General features: G+C 42.2%; 1 protein-coding gene across 8 annotated transcripts in view; it reads left to right on the forward strand.

Moving 5' to 3' along the window:
* The window catches only part of EIF4ENIF1 (eukaryotic translation initiation factor 4E nuclear import factor 1), a 39,098-nt gene that overhangs the window by 10,609 nt on the left and 6,100 nt on the right, over positions 1-22,389 (forward strand). For 5 of the 8 annotated variants that reach the window (XM_043435925.1, XM_043435920.1, XM_043435973.1 and 2 more), the window contains exons 3-14: positions 3,206-3,279; positions 5,253-5,380; positions 6,384-6,670; positions 6,923-7,124; positions 10,553-10,728; positions 15,259-15,394; positions 15,628-15,807; positions 16,435-16,667; positions 19,567-19,638; positions 20,091-20,274; positions 21,214-21,293; positions 21,639-21,781. In XM_043435925.1, the coding sequence (XP_043291860.1) occupies positions 3,206-3,279; positions 5,253-5,380; positions 6,384-6,670; positions 6,923-7,124; positions 10,553-10,728; positions 15,259-15,394; positions 15,628-15,807; positions 16,435-16,667; positions 19,567-19,638; positions 20,091-20,274; positions 21,214-21,293; positions 21,639-21,781 (1,895 nt within the window). The remainder of the gene's footprint in view (positions 1-3,205; positions 3,280-5,252; positions 5,381-6,383; positions 6,671-6,922; positions 7,125-10,552; positions 10,729-15,258; positions 15,395-15,627; positions 15,808-16,434; positions 16,668-19,566; positions 19,639-20,090; positions 20,275-21,213; positions 21,294-21,638; positions 21,782-22,389) is intronic. The other 3 variants (XM_043435945.1, XM_043435954.1, XM_043435963.1) reach the window with 3 other exon arrangements.

The following is a 22,389-nucleotide window of genomic DNA, read 5'->3' on the forward strand; positions in this document are numbered from 1 at the left end:
TTTCTAGGTATTTCTACCCAGTTAATAAGACACAAATCATAAGTGAATCATAAATAAATGTGGACACCTGATTGATATCCTGGTATTAAAACTAAAATGTCTTATTCTCAGGCACTTTGCTATCATGGAGAAAACATTTAGGTGCCTCAGGTGTCTGATGACACTGGCTGATTTCATGGCATGCTTCTATGCAGTGATTCCCAAAGACTGGAGAGTAACTCTGTCCCTCCATGTTCACCCCAAGATAGGGGAAGCGGTGATCAGACAAGCAGCAAGTGTTCTGGGCTGAGGTCTGTGACTACAGTGTTGGAGAGGCCCTGGCACAGTGCTATGTGCGTTTTTGCAAAGCAGTTGTAGCATTTTACTGGTACTGAACATTTGGGAATTGCTATTTTTAGTTTACTGTGAAAATGTTTATATAAAAAGGAGGCAATGGTTTTGTGTATATGCATCTATATGAGCAGGTGTGTGTGTGTGTGTATGACATCGGTTCAGTCTCTCAGTCGTGTCTGACTCTTTGCAACCCTGTGGACCGCAGCACGCCAGGCCTCCCTGTCCATCACCAACTCCTGGAGCCTACTCAAACTCATGTCAGTAGAGTCGGTGATGCCATCCAACCATCTCATCCTCTGTCATCACCTTCTCCTCCTGCCTTCAATCTTTCCCAGCATCAGGGTCTTTTCCAGTGAGTCAGTTCTTCGCATCAGGTGGCCAAAGTATTGGAGCTTCAGCTTCCACATCAGTCCTTCCAATGAATATTCAGGACTGATTTGCTTTAGGATGGACTGGTTGGATCTTCTTGCCATCCAAGGGACTCCCAAGAGTCTTCTCCAACACCACAGTGCAAAAGCATCAATTTTTTTGCACTCAGCTTTATTTATGGTCCAGCTCTCACATCCATACATGACTATTGGAAAAACCATAGCTTTGACTGGATGGACCTTTGTTGGCAAAATAATGTCTCTGCTTTTTAATATGGTGTCTAGGTTCATCATAGCTTTCCTTCCAAGGAGCAAGCGTCTTTGAATTTCATGGCTGCAGTCACCATCTGCAGTGACTTTGAAGCCCAAGATAATAAAGTCTGTGACTGTTTCCATTGTTTCCTCATCTATTTGCCATGAAGTGATGGGACCAGATGCCATAATTTTACTTTAGTGAATGTTGAATTTTAAGCAAGCTTTTTCACTCTGTTCTTTCATCTTCATCAAGAAGCTCTTCAGTTCCTTTTCACTTTCTGCCATAAGAGTGGTGTTATCTGCATGTCTGAGGTTATTGATATTTCTTCCAGCAATCTTGATTCCAGCTTTGCTTCATCCAGCCTGGCATTTCACATGATGTACTCTGCATATGAGTTAAATAAGCAGGGTGACAGTAGACAGCCTTGACGTACTTCTTTTCCAATTTGGAACCAGTCTGTTGTTCCATGTCCGGTTCTAACTGTTGCTTCTTGACCTGCATACAGATTTCTCAGGAGGCAAGTAAGGTGGTCTAGTATTCCCATCTCTTTAAGAATTTTCCAAATTTTGTTGTGATCCACACAGTCAAAGGCTTTGGCATAGTCAGTGAAGCAGAAGTAGATGTTTTTCTGGAACTCTCTTGCTTTTTCTATGATCCAGCAGATGTTGGCAATTTGATCTCTGATTCCTCTGCCTTTTCTAAATGCAGCTTGAACATCTGAAAGTTCTCGGTTCATGTACTGTTGAAGCCTGGCTTGGAGAATTTTGAGCATTACTTGGTTAGCGTGTGAGATGAGTGCCATTGTGCAGTAGTTTGAACATTCTTTGACATTGCCTTTCTTTGGGATTAGAATGAAAACTGATCTTTTCCAGTCCTGTGGCCACTGCTGAGTTTTCCAGATTTGCTGGCATATTTGAGTGCAGCACTTAAACAGCATCATCTTTTAGGATTTGAAATAGCTCAGCTGGAATTCCATCACCTCCACTAGCTTTGTTCATAGTGATAATTCCTAAGGCCCACTTGACTTTGGACTCCAGGATGTCTGGCTCTAGCTGAGGGATCACACCATCGTGGTTATCTGGGTCATGAAGATCTTTTTTGTATAGTTATTCTGTGTATTCGTGCCACCTTTTCTTAATATCTTGTTTCTGTTAGGTCTATACCATTTCTGTCCTTTACTGAGCCCATCTTTGCATGAAATGTTCCCTTGGTATATCTAATTTTCTTGAAGAGATCTCTAGTTTTTCCCATTCTATTGTTTTCCTTTATTTCTTTGCATTGACCACTGAGGAAGGTTTTCTTATCTCTCCTTGCTATTCTTTGGAAGTCTGCATTCAAATGGGTATATCTTTCCTTTTCTCCTTTCCCTTTAGCTTCTCTTCTTTTCTCATTTTCCAGGTATATAACATACTTGGAAGCAAATAAGGATACCAAGTTACCAAACCTCAAATTCTTACACCATTCTCACTTAAAGGAACTTGGATTTCTCAGAGAAATGGCTGACTCTTAAGACTAGGACAGGATGGGTACATGTAATGCAGAAAGTAAAAGTGTGCTTTTTAAAAAATAATGGGGGACTTGCCTGGTAGTCCAGTGGTTAAGACTCTGTGCTTCTACTACAGGGGGTGCAGGTTTGATCCTTGGTTGGGGAATTAAGATCCTGCATGGCAGGCATCACGGTTAAATAAATAAATAAAAATGGTAAATGATGGGGTGTGTCAAAAGGATACAGGAGCCAGTTTGAAGAGGCTCTCAGTTTGAGCATCAAAATAGTTAAGGAGAGGGATTGTGAATGTTAAGGACACGTACACCAGATAAATGGTATATGGGTGTTTGGGATGCTTTTTTTCCCCTTGCAATTTCACTATTCAATGAAAAGAAAATCTGTCCCCTTGTAAGCTGGATTCTGACGCGTTTGAGACGAGTCAGTTAGCGGAACGTTGTCTATAAGCCTGAGCTGCCACGCCTTCTCAGCGTTCAGTGTGTGGGGTATATCATTGGATGGAAGTTTATGAGAGAGTGTGTTTTAGCAATAAACTGATCACTTACATTGTTTGTCAATTATGCCTGAGCGGCTGTTGAGAACCTTGAGCCGACTTTGTCCTTTCAGGAGTAAGCCAGGGTGTAAATAAATAAGAACTGTGTGAACTGCTTAATGTAGACACTCAGTTATTGATAACAAAAGTAAGTTGAAAATATGTGACCCAAGAAATATTGTTCAAAATCACCATATGATTTCTCTTTCTAGGAGGAGCTCTTGGATATTAAAGAACGCCCTCATTCCAAACAGAGGCCTTCGTGCCTCTCTGAGAAATACGACAGGTATTTATGGGGGGTCAGCTTCTTGTTATACCAGATTAGTAAATTAAGAGTTGTATTGTTTTGCTAGAATTAACAAGTGGGGAGATTTCAGGGGTAATGACATTGGGTTTCCACACGAATACATTGCAAGTAAGCTTGAACATAAGTGGCATCTCACTGCACTGTCTTCTTCATCAGCTTCATTATTGATTAGCTAAAATTCAGAGATATAAGCTGCAGAGAACTCCAGGGGCAACTGAACCAGTTCCCTTTCAACTAAATGGTGATGAAACGAACACTAGAAGATGACTTGGTCAGAGGCACACAGTCACAAAGCAGAGTTGACTTGAGCACAGGAGTCCCAGTCAGGGCCTTTTCTCTCTACCAGTGATTTTTTGCACATGCTTTTGAGGGTTCTTCTTCAAGGGCCTGCCTCGGGTAGGATGATCAGCAGAACTCTGAGCCTTTTATCAGCCCCCTCCCCACCAAACAGGAGAACCATTAGGCCAATCAGATTAGTCCTTTTGCATCTTGGGCTCCCTCAAAAGAAGTAGAAAGCTTTGGTTTGAGAAGGCCATAGCTAACAGTGGTCTGAAAGTCTCTTACAATAACCTTACGTTGCATTTCTTATGGTTATCTTAAGACTCTAAGGTCACTTAAATATCAAGGTAAATACTTCATATTGGCCCACATTTTTTTCAAAGAATATAAAGTGTTTAAGTGTTTGGTAAAATAGGACATGCTTTTTTAAAAATTTTGTATATGGACGGTTCATAGGGTTGCTGAATCTGGACTTCACACCACTTACCCCTGGTAAGGGTGATCCTTGAATAATGGCTTTTCCAACTGGTTAGTATTTTTTGCTGAGTCTCAGATTAGCTGGAGTTTTGGGTTTTTTGGGTTTTTTTTCCTTCATTAAAGCTGTAAAGGTTTTTTTATGCCTCAAATTGAATTTTCTTGTTACAGCTATTCCTTGGCATAAAATAAATTTATCATGGGCATACGTACTCACTTTAATCCTGAAGTGGAGACATTGTGCCTAATAATATTGATGATAATGAAAATAAGAGACAGAGGAAAGGGCTTCTCATTCTGCTATTTCTCTTCTCTCAGACAAGTAAGATTTATTGGGTTCTTACACTCCAAGTGATCCTTTATTATGAGGAGTTTGAGACCTAGCGGCTCACTGACTTACTGAAGAAATGTTGCATTGCTGCCTGCTGTGTGGCAAGTACTGTGTGTCAGGTGCTGCCAGCTGCCACACCATCATCCCGGACTGTGGGTCTGTGCAAGGATACAGATACTCCTGAGAGCCGGTCATGACCGCCATCACAGGCTCTGAAGGACAAATGCAGGGTGCGGTGCTAGTGTGCAGCACAGCCTGGTCTGACCTGGGGGCGGGGAGTCCTTTTTGCACAAGGCTGAAGGACATAGCTCAGTAAGGGGTCCAGAGGTCCCAGTCAGTGGTGGCAGAGCTGGAGTTTGGTACCAGATCATTAGGCTCCAGAGCTTTTGCTCTGCACATGGCAACACCTGCCACCCCATCATTAGCATGGGAGTAACAATATCAGACCTAGACTACACACCTTCAAGGGAAAACCCAAGACTGTGCATAGAAACTCTGGGAGAATGTATACCAAGTGTTCCAGGAGCTGCTTCTAGTGAGAGGGTTAAGGGGCTTTCCCTCCCTGTACTGATCTTCAGTAAACTGAGTAATCAGTATTTAGGGAGCATTTCTTTGTATAGACAGGGGTAGATACACCCACTCTCAGACCACTACTTTTCAAGTGACTATTGCTATTACATGAACAGTAGCAAAGTACTGCAGAATTTGTTAGTTGTTTTTATTTTGAAAGAGGGAACCATTCTGATGGCCACCATGAAGTTTCCTATTGGAAAGGGGTTTCCATGACCTGTCACCTGCAGTGGTAGAAGCTAGACTACCTGTGTAGTTTGTGGCGCGGCAGCTGACCATGGTGCCCTTTGACTTGCAGTGATGGTGTCTGGGACCCTGAGAAGTGGCACGCCTCCCTCTACCCAGCTTCAGGGCGGAGCTCACCGGTGGAAAGCCTGAAGAAAGAGCTGGACACGGACCGGCCTTCCCTCGTGCGCAGGATAGTAGGTAAGCAGTCTCCAAGAGGTGGGAGCAGCGATTTCAGAGGCAGTGCCCTTCGCTTCTGGCTTCATTCGTAGCTGTGAGAGTTTTGGGCGTTGGGAGAAAGTACCATTATCAGAAAACTGACTTAACAGTTCATTTATGATTACCTGGCAAGTAAAATCATAGCCCTGCTGTGTGGCCATGGTGAGTAGATTTGCTTTTGTCTTCTCTGAACAGTAACTTTAAAAGAGCAGAAGTTCTAGATTTTGATCAAACTCAGTTTATCATTTATTAAAGTAGATCGTGCTTTTGGTGTCAATGCCTAAGAAAACTGTCTAAACCCACTGTCATAGATTTCCTTCTTATTTTCTTCTAGAAGCTTTATAGTTTTAAGGATCACATTTATATCTGTGATCCACTTTGAATTAATTTTTGTATGTGATAGCAATGTGAAGATAAGGCTTTTTTGGCATATGGATGGTCAGCTGTTCAATACCATTTGTTGAAGAGAGACTTTAACTTTTAAAGTAGCTACTGTTTGAAATAATGACACCTACTATAGTTTATAAGAATTTAGTCAGGGGACTTGCCTGGCAGTCCAGTGGTTAACACTCTGCGTTTCCCCTGCAGGGGGTGCATGTTTGATCCCTGGTCCGGGAAATCCCATGGACAGAGAAGCCTGGCAGGCTACGGTCCAGGGGGTCACAAAGAGTTGGACACCACTGAACGACTGAACACACACACCGGGACTAAGATCCTGCATACCATGCTGTACAACCAAAAAAAAAGAAAGAATTTAGTTAAAACAAAAGGACTGTGGAGATTAATCATGGAAAGTTATTGACATTTCTTCCTCCAGAGAGATGAAGCAGAAGGCCTAACCTTTGTTAAATATGTGAACTCTCTGGCTGTTTCAGTGGTGACTCTTTCTCAGGACCCCAGTGGCCACCAGTCACGGACACCCCCCCCAGGGAGGAGAACTACCCCTGCTGGTTCACCTGACTCTCTCTTTCTGGCATCTTTGCAGATCCACGAGAGCGTGTGAAGGAAGATGACTTAGATGTTGTTCTCAGCCCACAGAGACGCAGCTTTGGAGGGGGCTGCCACGTGACGGCTGCCGTCAGCTCCCGGCGCTCAGGAAGCCCGCTGGAGAAAGACGGCGACGGGCTCCGCCTGCTTGGCGGACGCAGGATCGGCAGCGGGAGGATCATCTCTGCTCGGACCTTTGAGAAGGATCACCGTCTTAGCGAGAAGGACCTGCGAGACTTGAGAGATAGAGACCGCGAGAGGGACTACAAGGACAAGCGTTTCAGGGTTTGTCTCCTCGATCCTCTGGCACCTTGTGTATGCACTTCATTTATACCAGTTTAGTCTGTGATGCTCCTTGAGCATGTCCCATTCTTAGTCCAGAGGAAGGCGCCGAGAGCTGGGTGGGGAGCAGCGTCAGTCCACCACAGAGCATCTTCATCACACTGCCGAGCATCACTTAATTCATCAGGACTTGGACTGAGGTAGAATGCCTTGACTAGAATCTTACTCTTTATTTTGCGTTGTGTACTTTTCCAGAGGGAGTTTGTGGATAGTAAGCGTGTCTTTGGTGAGCGTAGAAGAAACGATTCCTACACAGAAGAAGAACCAGAATGGTTCTCAGCTGGACCCACGAGTCAGTCTGAAACCATTGAGCTGACTGGCTTTGATGATAAGATACTGGAAGAAGACCATAAGGGGAGAAAAAGAACAAGGCGACGAACAGCCTCTGTGAAGGAAGGTCAGCAAAACCTTTGGGAGGGAAAGCTCACTGTTCTGAAATGAGACATGTTTATAGTTGGCTTAATTGTACACTTAGAGATAGACAGCAGTGGCAAGCAAGCTTAGAAGTGGCAAGTTTTTAATGGTGAAACTGCTTCCTATGCGTGAGTTCACTGTGTTTAGGCTGCACGTCTCCTCAACTTGCGTCCTGCCTGCAGTGCTAAACAGAACGGTCTCCCCCTGCCCAGTAAGAGCACTGTGTACACGAAAGGGCCCCCCAGAGGTAAGAGTATGTGACAGAAATAACGAGGGGTCTGGTTTACTGAGCACGTGTATACTGGACATGTGATAAGCACTTTGTCTGTATAATCCTACTTCTAACAACCCTGTGAGGTAGATACTGTTGTACCCATCTTACAGATGAGCAAATGGAGACATGGGTGGCTCCTGTGACTTGTCCGTGGACGCTGAGGAAGTGAGTAGTGAAGTTGAGCAAGATGCTTGTGCTTCTGAGCCCACCTCCCTCACCATGGTGGTAGGCCTTCCTAGTCAGCTGTCACTTGACTTCTCCCAGACTCACTTTTTCAGGCACCTCCCTGGCTAAACTGAAGAAGCTAGAGCTGAAGTGTGAGGGATGCCTGCTGCAGGGTGGGGGCTCATAGTCATGTTCAGGGCAGTGACCAGACTGGTGGTCTTGGGAGGAAGCAGTGAAGAGGCAAGTGGGCAACTTGAGAGACTTTGCAGTTAAACTGCCTTTGAGAGATGCCTTTGTCTTGTCTCAGTTAGGCAAAGGCAACACCACCAAGTGTGATCTGGTCACCTAATTGTAAAGATCAGGCTTCTGGTGAGAAAAAGCCCATCTTTTTCTTAACTGAGATGAAATATGAATTTCAGCCATTCCTGTATCAACAAGGAAGGAACCAAAAGTAGCAAAATATATCAGCAGTGTCACCTCCTCACCTCACAGATGCAAAAAGAGACAGGCCTGGAAAGAGGTGACAACGGGGACCCGCCCCATGGGTTTAATGGCAGAGCCTCAAGTAGAATCCAGGGGTCCTGGCTGTCACCCCCATTGGTTAATTACCCTAGGGACTGTCTTTAAGATGAATACATCCTCTAGTTGTCTCTTGGCTGCAAGAATGAAAGGACGGGGAGGGCTGACGAGTGCCTTTGAGCCCATTTATGTGTGTATTTTAGCTTTCCATTGAACTCGGTACGTCGAGTTCTTGGCAGGCACATCACGGTGCTAGGAGTACAGCCATCAACAAAACAGACGTGTTCTTTGCCTGCGTGGTTTTAACACAGTGTGTGTTGAGCACCTAGTATATAGGGCCCAGTGCTAGGTATTGCATATGTTGTGACGAATGAAAGTTTGAATATGTATTGCACTTAAAAACAAAAAAAATTATCTGGAAGGAGGAAATGGTTAAAGCCCTCCATTGATAGAAAATTTTAATTTGTGTTCTCTCTAATGAAAAATTTGTATTCATTCTGTACTTCCCTGGCTGCCCAGTGGTTAAGACTCCTCCATACTTCCACTGTAGGGGCATGGGTTCGATCCCTGGTCAGGGAACTAAGATAATCCCACATGCTGCACTGCAAGGCCAAAAAAAGAAAAGTATATGTTCATTCTGAAATACGATAAAACTTAATCTTTAGTTATCTTTCCTGGGTCCCTGGCTTTGGAGACTATCATAATAAATGGCCAGTTGTGTTTGTCTGCTAGAGCATATTCCTACCCACTGTCAGTTGTTAGACCAAGTTTGCTCTCAAGCTGGCATAAACTTACACACAGGGCACTTTTGCTGCTTGCAAAAGCCATTCATCTGTTAAGAGATGTTCTCATCTCCACACAGAAGAACAGGAGAATCATTAAAGCTTTTTTGTGAGCATTTGAACTAATTTCAGACTCTGCTGGCTCTCATAGTGAAGTAGGCAGACAGGTTCCAGTGGGTTCAATGAGTTAGAAGCACTGCTTTAGTGGAAAAGGACACAGACTTGGCACTGATTAGGCTGTTGTTTGCCTTTTCTAGGGTTTGGTTTGTCTGTAAAATGAGGAAAATACCTCCACCAAAGTAGTAGTTTTAGTTAAATGCCAGTCAGCCTCTGCTGGCTGGCAGTACGTGTGCGCTGACCCACTGCCTTGTCCGAGGCACATCAACGCTGTCTCGCTGGGGCCTTAGGCCCTCAGAAGGCCCGGGGCCCTGAGGGGGCCGGCACCTCTGCAGAGGGCCAGTGCTGCCGTCGGGCACGGCACAGAGCACGCTGTGGAGGAGCACTGCTGCCCCACCCCCACCACCCCCGGCTGAGGTTTCCGCCACCTGATGGTATCAAGATCTGGGTGAGCAGGTCAACTCACCTTTCAGTTGCTGTAGTCCCCTGCCTTGCTGTCTAGCTTTTTGAAGTGTTGATGGAACCAAAGCAGATGATAGCACGTAGCCTCTCTTGGTCTAGAATATCCTGTCTGAGTGATAACCAGACTGTAGGCCTGTTGGGGCCTTTGGAGAAGGGATGGGTCCAGGCTTTGGCACCCTTTTTTTTCCCCTAGGAGGACTTCGTATCTGCTGTGATCTTGAAACCATAAGCAGCTCTTCCACAGGTGCTTTTGTAGGGGAAGGGCTTTGGGAGCTCTGTTCTTCAGATTAAAAAGTCGAGTTTCCTATATCTCTCAGTGCACTTACTTTAAAAGAAAAAAAAAAGAGTGGGGTTGTTTTTATCTGAAGGATTTTGCTTTATGCCCATCCTCTGGCTAAAACTAAGATGTTCGCTTCCCTTATCTTCCCATCCTAACAACTGGACATAACTGAGTTTTACATGTACCAGGCACTGCACAGTAAGGCAAAGCTGATGAGTCTCATCAGACTGTTAATATAGTGTGATATGTACTCTGAGAGAGAACACAAACATTGTAGAGAAGGCGGTGATTAATTTTCTGGTAGGGTAAAACTGAGTAGGCAGGACATACTTCCCAGTGAAGGTGACATTTGAATTTTACCTTGAAAGATGAACTACAGTCAGTGGGCAAGTGAAAATTGCCCTTGGACTAGGTTTCACATAACTACTCTGACTTAAAGTGTTAATGCAGGTGCATGGGTGAAAGCAGAGCCAAGTTAATTTGGTTCCATTCTTATAAGATATGCTCAAAGATTGTCCTTTTAAAAAGAAAATTAGAAGAAGATCCACTGCATCATGGAGAACTTGAAGACGGGGCAGAGGAGGGACCGTAACATAGCCCCTGCTGAGTCAAGTTGGTGTTGTGGCTTGGTACTCGGGCTTTCTCCTCCACTGGCTCCTGTAGGAGCCATATGTGGCAAGCGCTACACCCGCACAGGAAGTCTGCTTTTAAAGTCACCCGCAGCTCTTTGCATTCGTGATAGTGCTGAGGCCACCGGATACCTCTGGAGCAGTGTGCTTGATCAGACTGTCTTTGTCCGGTTTTGCTTTCAGGCATAGTCGAGTGCAATGGAGGAGTGGCTGAAGAGGATGAGGTGGAGGTCATCCTCGAACAGGAGCCCGCTGCTGATCAGGAAGTGCCAAGGGAGGCCGTCTTGCCTGAGCAGTCCCCAGGAGAATTTGACTTTAATGAGTTCTTTAACCTTGATAAGGTGCCATGCTTGGCTTCGGTGAGTGTAGCAGCATGCTTATAATTAATCACAATTGGAGCAGCCAATTGGGGTTAAATTTGACCTGAGTCTTTTAAGATTCTATTTAAGAAACTTTTGTTTAACAAGCTAGATGATTGGGAGTTTTTTTGACTTTTATTCTTAAATATTATTTGAATTTTTGTTGGCTTTGTTTTGAGAGGCTAAGTAGAAATGATTGAGTGAGGATTCTGTACCAGTTAACTCTTTTTCCAGGATGTTAGCATTGGACTAAGAATTCTTCAGAGGTTTAAGAACATTGCTTCTGTTTTTAAATAGTTCAGTGTTTGTTGTAAAAACATACTGTGGAGGTGGAGTTTTATAACTGGTGGTCAGTACCACACTGATCTGCATTCCTCAGGTAAAGCTGGTTAGGTGGTACTGTGTGATGTGATGGTTCTGAAAACCTTTTGTGGAAAGGAATGTGGGACACCATCACTGTTGCTGTTAGATTGTTGAGGTCTAATCTTTCTCAACTTTTAAAGCAGAAACAATAAGATATCCCAAATCTGCAATTCGTCCCTGCCCTTGCCCCGTCCCCTTTGACCACTTAGGGATTAGCAATGCCTCATCAAATTTTCAGAGAAAATATAAAATTGTGACCTATGCCCTTAGAACTCTGTAGTTATTGAAACAGTGCATAGGACTGATGAGATAGAATTTTTAAAGCCATTTGACCAAAAGCGTCTGTACATCTTAGACATCATTTATAGGACATAAAATACAGCTAGTAAGTTTGGTCAGTCCTTTAGAATCATTGGTTCACAGACTTTAACTTAACTCGACTCCTCAACTGTAACTGCTTCCTGGTCGATTATTACATGAGTGGACAAAACTGGGCATGACCAAGCAGGCAGTATTGTCCTGTCTCCTTAGTCATTTGCCTGCTACCCTAAAAGATGGTCGCCCAGAATAGGTGAGCAGACACTGCATAGCACTCACAGGTATAGGGTCACAGGTGAGTGCTAGGGCAGTGGAGCTTAAATTCTCTTATGTTGAGGACCGGATTTTATTTCCAATCCATGCAGGACCAATGCTTTAGTATAAAGTAAAAATATCTCAGCAATGCCGGATTGCTACAAAGTTTCTAAGCATTTACTGCAACTCTCTGAACTTCCCTTATTGTGGACCAGCCTGGCCCAAGACCACACTTGTCCACAGTGCTGGTCGGGAGCAGGTGGAGGGTGGCTGCAAACAACTGGCAGCTGCCTGCTTTGCCCCTGGAGTTCTGGCACAGTTATAACTGTTGGCCTCCTAGTCTGACATCTTGCTGACAGTGAGCTGGCTAGTAGTCCCTTGGCTCACTGTGAGCAGAAGGGCTGCACCCAGATGTGAGTTTAATTCACCTGATGTAAAACCAAGTGGTCTTTTCAAATTCTTAGGGGACAGTAATTTTTTATTTTTACTCCCACTGTGTTTAGTGACTTTTTTTTTTTTTTTTTTTTTGCATTCTCTTAGAAGACAGATGGGAATCTTATTATAAAAAGTTTTCATAGCTAAAGGTCAAAATTTAGAGGCCTGTACTTGGCTCCCAATGTGAGCACCTGTGAAACTTATCTGTGTGCCTTGACAGAGAAAGAATTCAAAGCCAAACTTTTCATGATAGGTAACAAGCATACCGTGCCGACTGTTTCAGGCTCTATATTCAACAAGTCATTTAATCCCCAGAAAAACCTTGTAAGTTGGATTACAACGGTTTCCATTTTGTAGATGAGGAAGCAGGCACAGAGAGAGGTAAATAACTTGCCTGAAGTCACATAGCTAGTAAGTAGCGGAAACTGAATTCTAGTGTTTGTACTTTCAGTTAAAAGTTCTTTAGTCCAAATTCCCCACAACTACACTGCCTCTAAAATACAAAAGGGAGGAATGGAAACTGAGCACCATCTTATCCTTTAGCCCTCACCCTCAACCAAAACTTGGTTAATTCTGAATAGGAACCTAGGCTAGGAATTCTCTCTAGGTTTTTCATGGAGGTACTACTCACTAAGGTATATATTCTACAATAGGTTCGCTTAAAAGCAAAGCTGGGAGATCAGTAAAAAGAGATGTTCTGTTTGTGCTGTATAAGCAACTAGACTCATAATTCTCAGAAAATGACCAATCAGTTGGAGAAAATAAGGGCAATATAATGTTTGAATATCAACTGACAAATGATATAAATGTTTGAGATAGTACCTGGCACTTAGTAGGCCCCATAAATGTTGGGTATTAATTGGCATAAACAGAATTGCACCTCTATTTGTAAGTTATATTTACTAGCATTACAATACATTAGAAGCTGACAGCAACAAAAATCTGTACAAAATGAAAATTTGGATCACACGTGCAAATAATTTCAGTCAAATAAATAATTAAAAATAAGTTGATTTTAGATATGCACCTCTTACCACAGAGCCTAACACATAACAGGTACATAGCACTATGTCAAATGAAGGAAAAGGAAATCAGAACAGAAATCCTAAATCACTTAGTGATGAACAGGAACATGACAAAGAAAAACCTTGGTGGTGTAATCAAAAGTATGCTAAGAAGAAAACAGGTAGCCTTAAATGCATTCATTAGAAATCCAAAGAAAAATCAAACTAGAATGAATCAAATACAAAAATATAGACGTTTCCATGAAAGTGGGAAGTAAGAAAAGCATTGATCAGTAAAAGCTAGTGATTGTCAAAGAGCAAAACTATTTCACAGTATCTGTATCAGAATAATATGAATCCTAGGATATGAGCAGTCTAAACAACCTTCCACAGACCAAACTAGCAGTCGTATGGGTTACCTTAAAAATGCTATTAAAAATGTCTAGAAGGAGCAGCTGAAACATACCAGACTGCAGTTCACAGCCCCCTCTTCTTGACTAGAGGAGGCTGTGGGATGTAGCAGCATTCAGCTGAGCATTGGAACATCCCAGCTGGCTCTGTGGTAAAAATGACTGACACGATTGACTCTTAGGATTCTTTTTGGCTTTAAAATGCTTCAGTTCTTAAAATTGGCATTTCCAGTAAACATGTATAAAAGCGACTTTGTTTCTACGTATGTTTTAGCTATAATAAAATTTAGCTTCTCTAAGAAAGTTGGTCACTGATCAAAATATGGAAATGAGTTTCTCAACACTTACTGTCAAATCCTTAGAAAACATCCAGATACTTTATATTCACTTTCTTTACTTTTTCATGTTCCTCCTGTGTATCTTCTGGCTTTTCTCCTATACAGTATGATCAGAGGAAATAAAAACAAAGTACAGTACAAAGCTATTTTTGCTATTTGTAAAATTTCAAACTCTTTCCAAAATTAAAATATTTTAAATAGCTGTAGCTTTTACTTTTAAAAATAACCACTTTTCACCAAGGCGGTTGTGTTTTGGGTACCATTCCCAATTTTTCACAGTGAAACATCACTTTATAATGCTTATCTTAAAATTTATTGATTGTAAATTGGTGCACTTGAGAGTCAGCATTATTCAAGATGTGAGCGTTTACAAGTGGAATGTGATTGAATCTGCTGTAGAATACCTGCGAAGACAGAAGTATGAGTTCTAGATTTCAGATAAAACAAAGTCCTTAACTCCGTCATATATGTACAAGTCTTGGGGGAAAAACCTGTTTGCTGTTTATGCCTTATTGTCAAGGATGGGCCTCATTTTTGGATTGATATTTGCTTTATCTTATCTTTTCTACATATTGATCAGAGCACTGCATAAAGATCAATTTGGGTATTTAATTAGATTTGTAATAGGGTACAACTGAAAATTTCTTTCCAAAAAATGCTTAAATCTAGTTTTCAAGGACTGGTAATAGAAATTACTGTTATGAAACACTGTTGAAAAATTATTTCTGATCATAATGCATCATTTAATTGCTCTTATTAAACCAACAACCATGGAGGTCAGATTTAAAAGAAAACAAACACCTGAAACTTTCCATGAAGTTCAAACAGACATTAGAGATCATTTAAAAGTTCGTCTTTCACATTTTGACACTTCCTAAACTTTGACTTGGAGATATGAGCTCTACTTTTTAGCTTTTGGGTTCTGGAATTAGCAGCATTGGATTTCACGGTGTTCATTACAACCTTGAGGATGTTGAAGTTTGAAGCAAGGGTTTTCTTTCATCAGCTCTCCACACCTGATGCTTAGTTGAAGGCCACTCATCAGCTTGGCAGCGGAATGCTTTACTTTGGTACTGATTTGGATTTTGAAACTGCTCTCAGAACATTCATGGATTTTCTAATGAGGCAAATGATAGAAAATCAGAATACTTTCTGTGGCACAGAGGTTTTGCTTTATATGCTTAGAGTAGAGTACATGGTTATGCCCAAGTTTGGGTTACTCAGAAACGATCCAGAAGGGGAAGAAAAGTTAAAGATGTTCAAAATCCTAAGTTCTGAGGGTGTTTGCCTTCAGGTCAGCAGCATCAAAGGAAGTTTCAAAGTAAGTGGCCCTTTCTTAAAATTTGAACCTTCTTGTCCTTTTCACCTGGAAACTGTTACCTTAGCTTCTTTCATTTCTCCCTTTAGATGATAGAAGATGTTTTGGGAGAAGGTTCCGTCTCTGCCAGTCGGTTCAGTAGGTGGTTCTCTAACCCAAGCCGATCAGGAAGCCGATCCAGCAGCCTTGGGTCAACACCTCATGAAGAACTGGAGAGACTTGCAGGTACAGTTGCTTCATATTCTGCCCTGGACATAGACTTGAGCTTTCCTTGATATGGTTCATTTCATCTTCATTAGTCAAGGGTCCATTAGCATTCATGGGTTTCTGGATACTGAAAAATATCCTTTGATACTGAAAAATATCCTTCAATTTGTGTCCTTTTAATACTGTTGAAAATGTGTTTCTGTGCTTTATTGAGGACCAATTAATTATACATATATAACTTGCCATATTAGGTCTGGAACAAGCCATCCTCTCTCCTGGACAGAACTCGGGGAATTATTTTGCTCCTATACCATTAGAAGACCATGCCGAAACTAAAGTGGATATTCTAGAAATGCTACAGAAAGCCAAAGTGGATTTAAAACCTCTCCTTTCCAGCCTTTCTGCAAATAAAGAAAAGCTTAAAGAGAGCTGTAAGTGTCTGTTAGAGTCTGTTTTAGGTATTTGAAACATTTGGATGCTCAGTCTTAATTAAGGCTGAATCTGTTCTAACCGACTGCTATTTCATCAAAAGTCGGTTTTGTTTAATGTTCTTCAAAAACACTTTTTAATCAAACAGTACCACCTCTTTTGAGAATCTACCAGATCAGCAGGTCATGAACTCTGTGGCAAGAACCTTTCTTCTAAGTCCTGCTCACCTGGAGCCTGAGTATAACCCTCCAGCGTATTTAGTCCTCCTGAGCGTAACTTGGCAGCTGCTCACACCTCTGCCCCGGTCTGCCATGTTCTTGCTTAGGTTATGAGCCCTGAACATGCAGCCTTCACGGCAGAATAACCATCGTGCAGGCAGCACTCCTGTCCTCGTTGGGCCGTCTGGGATTCCTGTCCCTCATAACGAGTCTCCAGAAGACTCTTTGTAATAGACATCCTCCCGCAGGGTCTCAGAGCCTTCAGTTTGTCTGTTTTTGGTACAGTCTTTCCTGACAACTTCACTCAACTGTGAAATAAATCATTTTCACCTTATCCACCACAGAGTACAAAGAGAATTCCTACTACATATTCCTTTGCTTGGCTTAACGTAGACTTTCTCAACCTTTCAGCACATTCAGGGGTTGTGCTTTCCGTGGAGGAGGTGGAAGCAGGGCTCAAGGGCTTGAAGGTTGACCAGCAAGTGAAGAATTCGACTCCCTTTATGGCAGAACATTTAGAGGAGACCCTGAGTACTGTGACCAGCAATAGACAGCTCAAAAAAGACGGAGATATGACTGCGTTCAACAAGCTAGTGAGCACCATGAAGGCAAGTGGGACTTTGCCTTCTCAGCCTAAAGTCAGTGTAAGTATTTGGCACAAACCCCAGCCTTTTCTGCTTTTCTCTCTTTTTATTCCACTTCCCATCCAATAAATGGATTTTTAAAAAGGTATTCTGAGTAAGCTGGAAATTCTTTAGTAGTCATTTGATCCTCGATGCTTTTGTGTGTTCTCTAATTACCACTATACTGTTTGTTACTTGAAAAAAGCAGGATTATCTGTATGTATTCTGCATGACAGTATAGAAATTAATAGATTCAGATATAACTTGCAATTCAGTGCTTAAAAAAAAATGTTGTAAAAAATACCTTTTGGGATGAACTCTAGAGAAAGTTTTCTGTTTATTCAGCTGTTGTTGTTTAGTCGCTAAGTCATGTCTGACTCTTTTGCAACCCCACGAACTACAGTCCACCAGGCTCCTTTGTCCATGGGATCTCCCAGCAAGAATACTGGAGTGGGTTGCCATTCCTTCTTCAGAGATCTTCCCTACCCAGGGATGGAACCCACATCTCCTGCATTGGCAGGAGGATTCTTTACCATTGAACCACCAGGGAAGCCCTTAATCAGCTACTTAAGTTAAAATAATTTACCATATTTTTATAGTAAAATCTTTTCACAACTTCTAATTACTCCCAGATACCTGGGATTACTTCTTTTTTGATTAGGTAGTTGACAGATATACATGGCATTTGTATAGTATCTAAGATGGATTTTTCAGGACAATTGCATTCTGCTTTTACTAATAGAAAAAGCTATGACTCCAAACTTATAAAATACCTTTAGGCTTAAAGTTGGGTTACAAGGTGATTGTATGTCAGTAAATGCAGGTGTGTAGCCCATACTGGTCTTCCTCATAACACATTTAGAGTGTGCCTCTCAGCCACAGTCTATGTGTTACTATTGCTAACCCTTGATGATTACAGAGTAAATCGAATAATATTAATTAAAAAAAAAAACATAGACTTACTCTAGTTGCTGAGTTATCGCAAATTTACCAAATTGAGGTTTGCCTCTTGTTTTTCTTGACACCTTCCTGTCTGGGAACTACTGGTTAACCATGGGGGAAGCATCTGTTTCATTGTGCCTTGTACCAAGGGAGAACAGCTGATTTTTGATGTTTTGAATCTGACTCGCTGTTAGTGATAAATCCTAACAGAGATACCATTGTTCCTGGCCTACCTACCTGACTCTCTACCTCCAGAAGGAGACATCTCAGATAGGTAGAGTTATTCCTGTGTATCTGACCACACCATGCCAGTTACAGGGGAATGTTCCTTGTAAGCTGCTTTAAATAATTTCCATGCAAGGAACTATTATATGTAAATGCTTTCAAATGAGAACCAGATTACTTGGCTGTAAACGGTCCTGTTCTGCTTTCTTGCTACCTTTATGTCTTGGTGATTAGGTGCTGACTACAGCGGTGTGGGTCAAATCTTGTAAATAGCTTCTTTTAGTGTAAGTAAAGAAATGGGAGTGGGGGTGGGGGGCGGAGGGCGGGGTTGTTCAACTGTTTACCTTATGATGCTTTTGAACATTTTGTTTCAGATATGATTCTAGGGTTTGATATTACACAGTTGCCCCTGAGCTGTGAGGATAACTTGCTTAACGTTGGGGATTCAGTGCTCTGAAATATATCTGGCTTCAGCTGAGGAAATGAGCCTCAAACAGATGCATAAAGGAGTGGATGATATAATTTAAGGTGCTAGGCAAAGAGTAACACAAACTCAACCTAGGAAAAAAAACAATACGGAAATAATCTATTAAGTGCACCAGGCATTATCCCAAAATACTGCTTAATTTGCATGTTGCTATTTGTCACGGACTGCTTCCAAGCCTTCAGTTACTACCACTGTGTCTGTTATGTGTACTATTTCTGATCTGCCTCCAACCATTTTGGTTCATTCATATTGTTTATCCCCAAAAGAGGACATATTGGTTCAATCTAAACTCTATTTCAAATTAAGCTGTAGACTGTATCCTCCAAATATAGCAAGCCATCTAGTATAAAGTTGTGTGTTTGTTTTTGCTAGTTGGAATTAAATGACTCTTGAGGAGGTCTTATTAAAATCATTTATAGTCAGTTCCAATTCCAAAACCAACAATGAAACACTTGCATATTTTGGGGCTATTTGTCATGCCTGAGGACACTGCTGTGGACCTTCACAGTTCCAGCCGGTGGAAGGGAAACAACAGAGAAAGCACTCAGGCAGAGCTAAATGGACACACAAGGGTGTCCTGAAGCACCAGAGGTAATATAAATTGGATGCAAAATATAACTGCTACTGCATTAAAAGAACTGAAAGTGGAAGATTTTAATCTCACCCTGAACAGGAGACCCACTTTGGAATAGCTGTTTAAAAATAATAGAGTTAAAAAAATAAAAATAATAAAGCTTAAATTTCCTAAAACATGAAACTCTGAAAAATAACGATTTTGGCCAAACTCGCATTTTTTTGGTACCATCTATGATCTGTAAATCTTGTTAAAGATAATAGCTAGCAAAGGTTGCCGCGAATAAAGGTTGCCGCGAATATTAAAATCTGTAAGTTATCAAAATTTCCTACTTGTGGCCTCTTACTAAACAAGTGTTCCCCCATTTCGCCATTTTCTTTTTCCCTTCTTTTGGACGCAGTATTAGAAATAGTGAAATGGACTTAGGGTTACCAGAGAGGAAAAGACCTTGTCTGAGGGTCTCTGAATGGACTTTGCATGTACATGTGAAAATTCTTCCTGTTCCGAGATCTTTGGGACCTGTGCGATAAGAGAGTGGGACAAGTTGATCTAAGTTTTCTGTGACTTGGACATCATCCTGCTGTTAAGTGCCAACTCCCTGAGGAGTTTTTAATGTTTTCTTGTGGTCCCCAATTAATCTATAAGTTAAGTATGTGAGAAGGTTAAAACCAGTTTTCCTTTGACTTTTTTAGCGAACCCTTGAAAGCCATTTGATGTCCCCTGCTGAGATTCCAGGCCAGCCTGTCCCTAAGAACATCTTGCAGGTACTTCACAATCTTATACCAAGGCCTTGGAGTCCTGAACAGTAGTCCTCCAAACTGGTTTTGTGTAGTGGGCCAGCTTTGGGCCATAGAGAATGATCTGTGTTGCCTGGCAACGAAGGATACGGTTTTGCTGCCTGACATAGTTCTCTGTAGCTACAAATGTGGGGTGGGTTGGTGGCTAAAAAAGATGATCAAGTAAAGCCATTGGTTTCCTGTTTGCAGGTTTGCAATTTCTTTGGAAATTTAAAGTATCTAACCTATATTTATAGCACTAACTTAAAGGAAATGTTGGTAGCTGAACGTTCAGAGAAATTTGTTGCATGCACATGTGCCAAGTCCTTCAATGAAGCAGGAGGGAGATTCATCATTGGCTTCCAAATTCATAATCCACAGTCTCTGACTAGGAGGAAGAACTAGGTTTGTTCACAAGGATTTGACTTTTCTGCCTTTAGGAACTTCTGGGCCCACCTGTTCAGAGACCTGCTTCTTCCAATCTCCTGAGTGGCCTTATGGGGAGCTTGGAGCCTACAACATCATTACTGGGCCAGAGAGCACCCTCTCCTCCATTGTCACAGGTGTTTCAGACGAGAGCAGCCTCAGCAGACTACCTTCGTCCCAGAATACCATCACCAATTGGTAAATGCTTTTGTGCACAGGTGTCCATCTGTCATTTTCCTTCTCCTTCCCTTCGGTTATACCCATCTACTAAAACTGGCAAAGTCTTTTTCATTGGTACCCTTGAAGAATTTAAAAAGAAACGTGCTGATTTGTTATGCTCTTTTCAGGGGGTGGTAAGGACACAAGTGGAAGATAATTATCTAGCTGCCCTTCTGGATAAATAGGTTTATGTTACAGTTTTATATTTTTTCTCTGGAGAACTAAATTGGATCCAGCTCTTTAGTCATCTTCCTTATTTGGGAAATTCAACTGAAAAAAAAATTAATTTGGCTCCTTAGGTTTTTCCTTCATAGAGAAGTCAGACTAGTAGCTCTCTGCCAACCTGATGAAGCTATACACAACCAACTATGAGGTGTTATGGCTGATTCAGAACACGAATGGGAGAAGCACTTCCAGAAAGCTGTGTTAGCAAAAGTGTCGTGCAGGATCTCAGTGTTCCTGTACCCTTGACCACTCCAGGCTGCTGGCTGTTCTGACCCCTGCCAGTCATTGTGAGAGAAAGTTTTTGTAATCTTTCCAGTTAGGGAGATCTAATGGAAAGAGAGTGAACCTCAGACTCAGAACACTGGTGTCTGCTTTGGTACCAGCTGGTGTGGTTACAGTGAGCCAGATCACTGGCTAGAAAAGCTCTTCTCTCCCAGATAGAGGTCTCGGCTCTGAAGAAACAGCTTAGTGGGGGATGGATGCGCTAGCAGCTTGAATTGTTAAGTGCTCAGATAGAGGTCCGTGAGGTCCCCACTGTAGGGGCACGGAAGAAGAGGGACATCATCAGCCCAGGAAATCAGTCCTTCATGAAAGAGATGGTACTCAGCGAGGAGCATCGTGCAGTAGAGATAATGCCTCTCTGAGGGACAGGTGCTATCTTGACACACACTAAATCTGTAACCTTCTCAACAGGTTTCACGTCAGGACCACAGCAGCTTCTCGGAGATCCATTCCAAGGCATGCGCAAGCCCATGAGCCCAGTCACAGCCCAGGTCTGGCTGAGCTCTTTCTCGAACTAGTCTCTTGCTTGCTTTCCATCCTTGTTGTTGCTTGTGGGATACAGAATTAAATGACTATAATGCTTGGAAGTGGTTTTGAACTGTAACTCAAGCTCAGTGAAGGCTAGAAAATTGGTGAAGTTATATCATCATATAAAGTCATAAATCACTAACATCCAGTTCAGTGGATGGCAGCACAGTTCAGGCAGGTTTGCAGTATCTTAGTTTCTCTTAGCTGCTGCTTAAAACATACCTCTTCTGAAAGATCAAAGAGAGACCTTTGTAGAAGGTGCACTGACTCATTCTTCTGCTAACTCCCCCTCTGCCACATCTGTCCAGCAGATGAGCCAGCTAGAATTGCAACAGGCAGCTTTGGAGGGGCTGGCCGTGCCACATGACCTCGCGGTGCAGGCAGCAAACTTCTACCAACCTGGTTTTGGCAAACCGCAGGTGGACAGAACCAGAGATGGATTCAGAAACAGGTAAATTTCTAATCCTGCCCTTGTGGAGATTTGCAAATGAGTTATCCACAGTATCATTTCTGTTGTACACACTGATACACTGTACAACATATGGTGACAATTCTTACCGAATGTTCATCAGAGGAAATTGTATTGCAGGGGCATAGGCTTTTCATCCTATATAATTTTATTTATATTCTTCATTTAAAGGGTTCATTTTTACAGATGTAGCTGGCATAGCTACTTATTTCCGGTTATATTTATGAAATGATGAAAAGTAAAACTCCACCTCACTTCCTCACCCTCAGGCTCCTTATTGAGTATCAAACTATTCCTTGAGTCAGGTTTGTTGATCAAATAATTTCTGACTTCACTCTGCTCCCATCCTCTCCACCAGTTTCAACAGGTAGTGAAATGAAATGAACCATAAGTTGGGGAAGAAAGGGTAGTGATACTGTCCTTTTTTTATTGTAAAGTAAAACAGGCAGAAAACTGCATGAAGCAAATGTGTAGCTTACTGTAAGGCAGACTCCCTTGTCAGCTCCCCAGAGGCCCTCCCTGTGCCTTGTCCCAGCACCCCTTTCTCCAGAAGTGACCATTGTCCAGTCTCTCAAAGAAAAATAGTCACC

The sequence above is a fragment of the Cervus canadensis genome, chromosome 1 (assembly GCF_019320065.1).
Source record: "Cervus canadensis isolate Bull #8, Minnesota chromosome 1, ASM1932006v1, whole genome shotgun sequence".
NCBI classification, from domain to species: domain Eukaryota; kingdom Metazoa; phylum Chordata; class Mammalia; order Artiodactyla; family Cervidae; genus Cervus; species Cervus canadensis.